The sequence below is a fragment of the Neopsephotus bourkii genome, unplaced genomic scaffold (assembly GCF_033783945.1).
Source record: "Neopsephotus bourkii isolate Nb327-2 ecotype Australia unplaced genomic scaffold, CSIRO-AGI_Nbou_v1 NB_1279, whole genome shotgun sequence".
Lineage (NCBI taxonomy): Eukaryota > Metazoa > Chordata > Aves > Psittaciformes > Psittacidae > Neopsephotus > Neopsephotus bourkii.
The window spans coordinates 2,340,024-2,350,682 of record NW_026901764.1 but is presented as its reverse complement, the minus strand read 5'-3'; the positions used below and the strand labels follow the sequence as shown (position 1 = coordinate 2,350,682).

At 39.3% G+C, this 10,659-nt stretch overlaps 1 protein-coding gene across 3 annotated transcripts; it reads left to right on the top strand.

The window, feature by feature from the left end:
• The first annotated feature begins 2,926 nt into the window (after positions 1-2,926).
• SCG2 (secretogranin II) lies at positions 2,927-9,024 on the top strand. Of its 3 annotated transcripts, none has more exons than XM_061365160.1 (2): positions 2,927-3,071; positions 6,727-9,024. In XM_061365160.1, exon 2 carries the CDS (start codon positions 6,741-6,743, stop codon positions 8,616-8,618), a length of 1,878 nt encoding a protein of 625 aa, XP_061221144.1. In that variant the 5' UTR covers positions 2,927-3,071; positions 6,727-6,740; the 3' UTR covers positions 8,619-9,024. The 3 variants fall into 3 exon arrangements, with proteins under 3 accessions (XP_061221144.1, XP_061221143.1, XP_061221142.1); XM_061365159.1 differs by lacking the exon at positions 2,927-3,071 and adding an exon at positions 3,092-3,178; XM_061365158.1 differs by lacking the exon at positions 2,927-3,071 and adding an exon at positions 3,094-3,237.
• The last annotated feature ends 1,635 nt before the right edge of the window (positions 9,025-10,659 follow it).

The window sequence follows — 10,659 nt, the reverse complement described above, 5'->3', positions numbered from 1 at the left end:
GACTTTGTAGACACAATCAATCACAAGCAGAAAGTCCACACAACACTTCTTGACGTAGACTAAAATTGACAGCTGAATTGTGTGTACCCTTCGGTAAATCTTATCCACTGAACCCAAAATAGCCATGTCAGACCTAAGCCAAGCATCTGCCTGACTTCACACACTGTAAATCTCAAGTGAGTATTTAAGGAGCAGAGGAAGGAATCGTGCTGATGTGCCAGTTAATCGGGGTTGTCTGAAATATGCACTGGTCCTGACGATCAGGGGTAGATGGATGGGAGTCAGCAGGGTGATTTCACTGACAGAATTTGCTAGATAAATGCTAGGACTTTGATGGCAGAATGCACAAAACAAGAGTCTATTGGAAATACCTGCAAGAGCACAAGAATATTCCCTAAAATCTGAATTGAGCATTTTTCTTCTTGGGTTTGTTTTGTTGTATTTTTTTCATTTTGTTTTGCTCACAATGACTGCGTTCTCCATGGACTAAGGTGCATTAGCAATAACAATGTCTGCAGCTCTATGTCTTGTGGTCATTCAGAGCCTTGCTGAAGGGGAATGTGGTGTTCAGCAATACCGCTACCAGCTGCTCAGGGGGAACTTGGTCCTTGCTTTCTGCTTACTGCAGAAGATGCCTTTGTGTTTCCCTTTTTCAGAGATGCTATCATGGGTCCTAACATAGCCTTTCTTTTGTCTCTTTTCTTCCTGGGCCCACTGATGAAAGGGAGCATTTTGGATGGTATCTGTGGCCTGAATAATGTTGCTGCTGAAGAGATTCAGCACAAAAACTGGTCCCATATTTCACTAACAAACAGCTCTATGTAAGGTGAAACAAGAGGCTTCAAGATCTCCATTTCAACAATGGGCATCATTCAAATTACAACAAATGCAGCAAGGGTAGTCTTTTTGTCTGTGTTCATGACTGCAATTATTTCTACCTTGCTGTTCTTACAACAATTTAATTTTGCAACATTTATTGGTTTGGAAGGAACATTCATCCTAGGTTTTTTGCATTTTGTGCTGTAAAAGGTCAAAATTGTCAGAAAAGATTTATTTTGTGGGAAAAGGAGCCCTAATTTAAAAGCCGAAGTAAAACAACCCTTCTGGAATAGAAAGGAAGCAGAAGGAATGAGCTAAAACCCAGAGCAGCAGCTGAAGCAATGTGTTACATTTCATGCTTTCTGATTTATGGCAGGGTGGTATTTACTCATCCTAGTGATCAGTGCAAGTGCTGGCCTTTCTGCACAGGGAATGCTGAGGAAGGAGTTAAAACCACAAGGGCAGTGCAGGCAGTGCCATGGGTGGGTAATCCCTCTCTGGCTGCTTCTGAACTGGAGCTGCTGGGGATGGGGGACCCTTCTGCCTTACCTTTCCTTGTTGACCTTCAGTTTTTCCATCTATGTCAGGCATACAATGGAGGTGTGTCATTTCCTCCCTTAGCTCCCTCCTATTTCAAGAGCACCTATCCCTCATCAGAATGCTGTAGTTGGTCCAGAGCTCCTAGGCCTCCCACTTTTGACAAAGAGGCCATGGATGCCGTGGATTGTCCCCACCTTGTCAGGAAGCCAGAACTGTGCTACTAAGGCTCATTCAGTGGATTAAAAACATTGCAGACCCCCATGCAGACCGTAGCTGTCGGAAGGCCATCTGCGCAAGGCGTGCACACGGGTACACACATGTGCACATGTGCACTGTGCTGCCGCAGCACATGGGCTTCCTTACGGTTTGGCTCATCATCACCTCCAGCCCCTGCGTGCCCCTGGCCTTGCTCCTGCCCACAGCCCTGATGTGTCACTCTGCCATTAAAACCAGAGATGTTGCTCAGCTTAATAAACTTCCCCCCCCAGTGCTCTTCAACACCCTTGGGCTACGGGAGCTGAAAAGCAGAAGGCCCTGACTGTGCTCTGCCTGTGCTCTGCTGCCTGCTTGCTCTTCATTTTATCCTTTTTTTTTTTTTTCTTTTCCACTCTTTACCACCCTTTTTATGTTTTAATCTTTCCCTTCCCCTCTCTTCTTTTTTTTTTTCTTTTTCTTTTTCTTTTTCTTTTTCTTTTTCTTTTTCTTTTTCTTTTTCTTTTTCTTTTTCTTTTCTTTTCTTTTCTTTTCTTTTCTTTTCTTTTCTTTTCTTTTCTTTTCTTTTCTTTTCTTTTCTCTTCTCTTCTCTTCTCTTCTCTTTTCTTTTCTTTTCTTTTCTTTTCTTTTCTTTTCTTTTCTTTTCTTTTCCTTTCTTTTCTTTTTTTTTCTTTTCTTTCATTTTTTTTTCTTCTCTTTTCTCTTTTCTTCTTTTCTTTCTTTCCTTTTCCTTTTCCTTTTCCTTTTCCTTTTCCTTTTCCTTTTCCTTTTCCTTTTCCTCTTCCTTTTCCTTTTCCTTTCCCTTTCCCTTTCCCTTTCCCTTTCCCTTTCCCCTTTCCTTTCTTTTCCTTTCCTTTCCTTGTCTTCTATTTTCTTCCTTTTTCCTTTATTTTCTTTTATTTTTATTAATTTATCTTAATTTCATTTCATTTCATATTTCATTTTATTTCATTTTTCTCTCTCCTTTTTTTCTCTCCCCCTATTCTTCCTTTCCCTCTTTTCTCTGTTTTCCTTCCTTCCTTTTTCTGCCTTTTTTCTTTTTTTCTTCCTTTTTTCCTTTTCTTTTTACCTTTAATCTTTTTTCCTTCTCCCCTCTTTCTCCCCCTTTTCTTTTTCTTCCTTTCTATTTTCTTTTATTTATTTTTTCTTCGTTTTTCCTTTTTCTGTTTTCCTCTTTTTTTCCTTTCTTTTGTCTTTTTCCTTTCCTTTTTTTTGTCTTTTTCCTTCCCCCTTACTGCCCCCCCCCCCATCTCCCCTTTATCTCCATCCCCTCCCCGTGTTCTCTCTACCCTTGACGGCAGTGGGACTCTCCGGGGAGGCTCCCGCTGGCCACGACCCGCTCCCCACGGCCGCGGCGCGGCCCTGCCGAGTCTCCGCCGCCCGGGCGGGGCGTGAGCGCACGGCTGACGTCACGGGCGGCGAGGGCAGTATAAGCGGGCGCTGTCCGGTGCTGAAAGCGACGGCGGCAGCGGCGAGAGCGGCGGGAGCGGCGCTGGCAGGTAGGGGCTGCGCTGGGGGCGGCCGGGAACCGCGGAACAGGCTGCCACCCGGGAGGGACACACGGCAAAGAGAGAGCCTCAGCTAAAACGCGAGCTACAGCAGAGAGGTGGTGGGCTGTAGCTGGAGCTGGCGATGAAACATATGTCTGCAAAACATAGACCTATAGTGAGAGATACATTCTGCATCTATACCTAGCTCTATCTATATCATCTATACCTATCTCTATCTCTATCTCTATCATCTATATCTATATCTAATCTGTATCTATCTATCTATATATCTACATCTCTATCTCTGTCTTTATCTACATGTACATCTACATTTACATCTACGTCTATATCTATAAAACATCTATCTACCGTGGCCAAAGGCAGAAAGTATTGTGTTTCTGTCTGTGATTGTGTTCAGGAGTGCCAGCTTGCCAACATCGCATTTCAGTCATGTCAAAATACAGGCTAAGAGGTTCTCTGGATGCAAACACATCTGACCAACTTTCCCGATGTATGCATACACAGAGAGGCGGTATATACGTTCTGAACTGCTTGAGAGTTGTTTTTTTTCCCCTTCTCCTCACCATATTGTTATTTTTGTTCATGTTTTGAGTCCCTTGCAGACAGTAAAAGGTTGAATAGCATTAAAAACAAGTGGAATTTACTGCAGTTGTGTTTGTTATTTATTGCAAAAGTGAGTGGAAGAAAGAATGTGTGATATATTTCATTATTTTCCTTATGGAAAACTGCTATCAGATTCCCCCTTAGACTTTCAGGGCAGGGGTTCATTCATAGGAAAAGTTATGAGTTTTTATCCCAGGTTTTCGCTGGAAACATTGCATTTACATCAGAGATGACTGCTGAGAGAGATCGTGAGAAAAAAATTAGTGCTACCATGGAAACATCCCAGAAAGGAGATTTATTTTTTAGTCTGTTTTGAGGGAACTTCTGCCAGTCTGCATTGCCTTTGTACATGTCAGACTGTGAACTCAATTGCCTAATTTGTAAATAGGAACTTCTATATTTGTTGGCCAAAGGATGATTTTCCTGTTCGTTAGGTGCTAATAGAATAGCTATCAGTTATTAGGCTCCCCATCTAGGCTAGCTTCACAATCACCTATCTGCAGACAAAACATCCATTTTAATATATTGTCATTTGAGAGGCACAGAAGAAAATGTTTAGTATAAATCCTAAGGATAGTAAAAAATATTATCTGTTTTGTTTAAATGGGATTAAAGTCTGAAAGACTGGGGAGGAGTCCTCTGACCCTAGGTAATGTGGTATATTTAATGACAAGGTTTTATGACATGAACTCAAAGCTTTAAAAAGAAATCATTCCCACATCCATTTGACAAGGCTTCCAATTATCATCTACTAATAAAATAGAAGTGAAAATTGATTTAGAGACAAATGCACCAAAATATGCAGAGGGGAGCCAATGCCCTTTTATTCCTGCTGCAGAAATGTGTCATTGAGCAACACCAGTTTCGTGTGGAACACTAAACTGAACTTTGCCCTGCTATGCACATTTTGAGTCTAATGGGATGCTGACGACTCTTACAAAGGCTGTAACAATACATGATTATGTTCAGGGAAGGAGGCTGGGTTCCTGGTGTCTGTAAGTGGGAGGCGCCTGACAGATAATTATGGAACAACTCTCCCTTCCCCCACCCCTTGGAAAGGACAGTTTCTCATCCACTAATCAAACTATGTTCATAATCAGTCTCTCTGACAGAAAAGAAAATCTTAATTTCATTTACTTGCTGCAAGAAGTAGTGAAGTGTTTTCTTTCCTCAGAGAGATATAAATTCACGTATAGGACTAGTGCCTTTTCTGTGACAGAAAATGAAGGGATGTCTTGGCTTTGTTTCAGGGAAAACTCAGATCTGGAGGGTGGGACCTTCTAATCAGTTGTTTGGAACTAAGCCTTTGTAAAATCAGTGCTCAAATGTACCCAGGCTTGAAGTCAGAAATGTTCAAGGAAATTGTTTGCTATTACAGCTGTTAGCTTGCCAAGGGAAAAAAAAACAACAAACCAACCAACCAAAAAAAAAAAAAAAAAAAAAAAAAAACCCCCAAAACCAAAACAAACAAAAAAACCCAACCAAAATGCAGCTGTCTGAACTGGTACTGCTTTAACTATTCAGTTTAGTCATATTTAGTTAGGATATTTAGTTAACTTTAGTTAAGTCATATTATGTTAGGAACAAAAACTGAGTGGAAAAATCTACAAGTGAGCTCAAATGAGTGTATTCACACTCACTTTCTACTTGCAGCAGGGGGTAAATAATGGTACTGTAGCTCTTTCATGATAAACTGAACCACCTGCAGCTCAGCAAGATGCTTTTACCAAGCCAAAAAACCAAACAAATCAAAATAGGTCAATTAATCAAAGTGGTTTCTATCTTTATCATTTCTTTCTCGTCATTCTACCTTATTAATGTAACTGGATCAGAAAAGTATCTAACCATCAGTCTCACAGCCCAGTGTATCAGTGTCTGAGCATCTCCCAGGATGAGTGATGGCAGTGTTTTGCTACACTGGGTGAAGGGTTCTCAGCTCCCCACAAGACTGGGCTTGTGCAGCTCTGTCCTCATACACAGCAGTGTTGTAATCTTAGTCAGAAGCATATTTTTCCCACTTCTGTTTCAGACTTTACTGTTGGCTGACTTAAGCTGGGCAGACTGACTAAACTTGGGCTTCTACTGATCTATTCTAACTGAATTTAGCCCACTTCTGCCAATGATGATGTTTCTGCCTGTCCTGGGACCTGATTCAATTTCTGCTGAAATCAATGAATGAATGAAATCACCACTCAGAACCTACCTACTCTATCTCATTTCCAAGATGGGTTTCAAAGGATTCAGTAAAATTATATTGTACCTTTAGGATAAATTATAGTGTGTCCTTCATATAAGGGATCATTAGCCGTAGGAAAAACGTTCACCCATAGAGCCTTGTCACTAAAATTCAACTGTAATCCAAATAATATTTTTTTATGATCTATAAAAAAAGAAAGTAATGACACAGACAGTAATGAGAGAAATAAACTTGCAAGTCATTTTATATGCCATGCTATCCACTTCATTACATTAATTTTATTGCAGTATAGCATCATTCAGCTGTATTACCCTGTCATGAAATTACACGCCCTATGGAATAATCTCACAAAGTATTTCTATATGCAGTTTTAATATTTTAAATATTAAAAATGGCATTTAAATATATGGATATACTGATTTTACCATTTGAAGTCTTCATTTTGATGATCAAAATGACATCTAGATTCCTCTATCGGCATTTCATGAGCTATATAGGATTTATATTTTATTCTCTGGTGCTGCCTCTGGGAAATCAATGTTCATAAAGTACATAGAGTATAGAGATAAGAAATTTCTAGCATAGGAACCTGATAGTTTACAGTAAACTGAGGAATCATAAAAAAGACTCAGAAAACCTCATATTCCCCAAAATATACAGCTTCCATGTACAAGTTTTATTAGGTTTCAATAATTAATAAAAATATGTGTAGTACTGGTGGTATTCTTCATGATGAGTTTAAAATATCAATTTCTATTTTACTTCTCAGTTTCCTGAGACTGTCTCCATATGTTAACTGCTTCTTTTTCCTTCTTTTTTTTTCTTCTTCCTCTTTATTTCAAGGAAACATTTTAAACATGGCAGAAACTAAAACCTTCCAACTTGGAGAAGCTCTAACCTTTCTCTTTGTCCTGATCTGCTGGGTTGATGCAGCTTCCTTCCAGCAGCATCAGCTGCTTCAAAAAGATCCAGACTATGTAATGAAAAACATACAAAGATTTCCAAATCCTGATATGATCAAGGCTTTGGAATACATAGAAGATCTTCGCAAGCAAACTAACAAGGGAGAAAGCAGCCCTGATTACAACTCTTATCAGAGCATTCCATACCTCCTGCAACAGAAAGAAAGCAAAGATCAGGTTCACCTACCAGATAATTTAAGGGATTCTTTGACTGAAGATGAGTCCCAATGGGTTAAGGTAATGTTGGAAGCGTTGAGGCAAGCTGAGAAAGAGTCAAAAGTTAGCCCAAAGGAGAATAAACTTTATGGTCTGAGTTCCGACAGCAATATTCCAGCTGGAGGAACTGATGACTACGAGGCTTACAAGTGGCCTGAGAGATGGCAAAAATATCTCAAAATGCCACTTGGTCACTATGAAGACAGTTCAAGAGACAGTCCTTTCAAGCGTACTAATGAAATAGTGGAAGAGCAATACACACCCCAAAGCCTTGCTACATTGGAGTCTGTGTTTCAGGAGCTGGGGAAGATGGCAGGACCTAGTAACCATAAGAAAGAAAGGGTGGATGAGGACCAGAAATTGTATACAGATGATGAAGATGATGTATATAAAGTGAATAACATTGCCTATGAAGATGTGGTTGGAGGAGAAGATTGGAATCCCATAGAAGAAAAAGTGGAAAGTCAAACTCAGGAAGAGATAAAAGATAGCAAAGAGGAAATTGATAAACATGAAGAGGAGATTGACGATGAAATGAAAAGATCAGGGAAACTCAATTTCCTTGAGGATGAAATAAGAAGAGACAATAAAGATCAAACGTCACAGGATGTTTCAAAGCTAATGAATTATTACCTGAAGAGGCTGATGGGTGGTGCTGGGAATAGGAAATTAAGGACTGGAGGAGAACTTGAGGAAAAAAGAACACCCACATTTTTGGATAAGCAACTTGATCCTCAGTCTATAGCTCAGCTGATAGAAATCTCAAGGAATTTACAAATTCCTCCCGAGGATTTAATAGACATGTTGAAATCTGGAGAAAAAAAGCAGCTTCAGAGTGAAAGGTTGGAAGCTGAGCAGGAAGCAGAATTCCCAGAAGACCTCGATGAGATCACTGAAACCAATCTAGGACAGAGAGATATATTTAAACATAATGTAAACTCTAAAAATGGGTACATGAAGCAGCCTCTTAATCTTATTCCAGAAAATCTACCTGAAGACCTCAATGTTGAAGATATAGTCAGTCTTCTGGGAACTGACAATTTAGCTAATCAGAATCCCTCCTATTTCCTAAATCATCTTAATCAAGAAAACGATTTGCCAAGACTGCCTTACATTCCCAGAAGATTGAAAGGACACCCGTTTCCTAAGACTGCCTGGTTGAACGATTTGGAAAGGCAACAACTGGAGTATGAGAAACTGAATGAGAAGGATGAAGAGCTGGCTGATTACTTGGCAAAGGTGTTGGCAAAATATCCCGAAGTTATCAATATGAACCAGATGAAACGAGTCCCAGTTCCAGCTTCTGAGAGCAACCTGCAGAAAGATGACCAGCTGGACCAGGCCATCAGGGAGCACCTAAGTCAGCTGGGACCACAGGAGGCTGCGAAGTTGGCTTCACTCAGCAAAAGGCTTTCCATGGCTGGAGAAACTGATGACACCCAAACCAGGCAGTATCTTGATGAGGATATGCTAACAAAGGTGTTAGAGTATCTAAACCAGGAGAAATCAGAGGTTGAAAGTGATCACATTTCTAAACGTGCAATGGAAAACATGTAATTGTTCCCCAAACATTATTTCTCTTCAATGTGTTGACTTCTATCCCAATTCAGTTGTGATTTATTCCCACTCTCCCACCAAACAACCTATGGTAAACTACTTACCATTGAACAGTCTGCGTATCTTTCTCAGAGCTGTTATATTGTTTATTGATATACTTATGTATGTTATAAATTATGGGGCAACCAACAAATTGCTTGAAGTGTTTTAAGGAACAATTTAATGAAAGCAAGTAAACCTATAATATGTAAACAAATGACCTTTACATTGTTAATAAAACGTGATAAATGAAGAATGACTATTATAATTTGAAATTTTTAAGATTAATTGGATTATTTTGTTACTGTCTGTAGTGTTTTTTGTGGAGTATCAAATAAAAAAATAAAGCATTATATATATAGTTTTATTTACAAGGCTTTTTCTATTCAGTGTTTTATTGTTGATGAATAAATTATTTCTGGACAATAGACTGTGTTTTCTTTGTGGCAGTTGATAAAGTCATACTAATTTGAAATGGAAACATATCTTTTTACTTCTACAGACAGCTCTTTTGGAGTTTAGTATTTTATTATAGAATAAGTTGGTAGCACACGTTTGCTTTTCTGGGCTGTGAGAACACTGACTGACATTGCCTTTAAGGGCGGCGAGTACCTGAAAAGCTTGCTGAAGTCAACCAGGGCAGTAACTGCATTAGGTTTCCGGAAAATTGGGCCTACATAATTGATAATATCTCTTGGCAGTGGGAGGAAGATGATCTGTCCAGCTGAGACAGGCTTTATGACGAAGCTCTAAATAAATACAAAATTGAACCTTTGTACGTGTGTAGCAGCAACTCTGGGAAGCTCTGCAGGCAGGTTCCTCGCTATCTCTGATTATGGCTACCACAAAGAAAGAGACAGGCTCCAATGCAAGGCAAGCAGAGAACTCACCTTGTAGGTAACATCATGTTTTTTGTCTAATGAAACTATGATTTCCAATGAAATGAAATACTATTCCCAAAGAAATATTATTTCCATTAAATTAATGTTACACCTATAAATAAGTATACAAAGAACCATTATTATTCACTACATTACCTGGACACTTGAAATGTCTCTTGAGATGCTGTTAAAACCTGCCGTGGATGTTCTGGAAAAGCTCTGGCTCTTTTACAGAAGGAAATGTGCTTGTGTAACTCTGTGAGTCAGACATGGTTTTCACTAGGACAGCTCAGGCATAAGCATTTCCAGGATTATAGTTTAAAAGTGGCTTTCCCTGTGGTATTCTTCAGCAGCTCATCTCTGCTAAGTGGGGTGGGGATGATTTTTGGTGAGGCAATGTCTGATGAAGCAAGTACAAAGGCTGCATAAATAAGATTTCATCTTCAGTGTCACCATAACCCTGAGCAATTGCAGATGATAAGAGTTCAGTCAGAGCTTCAGTTTCCTGTTATTTGGATGAGTCAAAACATTTAACATGACACTGAAAAGATACTGTAGTGAAAGTCACTTCTGTACTTTAACAGAGGACAAATCTGTTGCCATTTGACATTGTGCTTGCCTGTGACACTGAAAACTTGGAATCATTGCATTTTATTCAAAACCAAACTGTGCTTTAAAAAATAACATATTTTAGCACCTTGATCCCTAATGATGTTATTCTCCTTCATCTTAATACTGATCTTTCAATCCTCATAGTCCAGAAAATTTTCTTTTTGGACAAAACAGTAACATTTGATAGTTAATTACGTAATACATAGAACTATGGAAAAGTAATTAAAAAAAAGAATACTGAGACATAAATGAATGTTTTCGGTTCTCAGTGAACAGCTTTGCAATTCTGTATTTGCTTTCCAAGGTCATAATTTACAGGAGACTTCCCTTCTGCCCTTATTCACATACACACCCCCAGAGTCTCAATGGGTGCGAACAGTGGTTACAAACACGCTGTGCAAAACACTTAATAAACAATAACATGATTCCAGACTAAATAATTTAAAGTATCTTTAGCCGGACTAAAGCAAGACTGCAGACAACAATCTCTCAATCAACATCTCAACAAC

Excerpts from the sequence above, each read along its gene's own strand:
- SCG2 (XM_061365160.1), top strand. The coding sequence starts at position 6,741 with ATGGCAGAAACTAAAACCTTCCAACTTGGAGAAGCTCTAACCTTTCTC.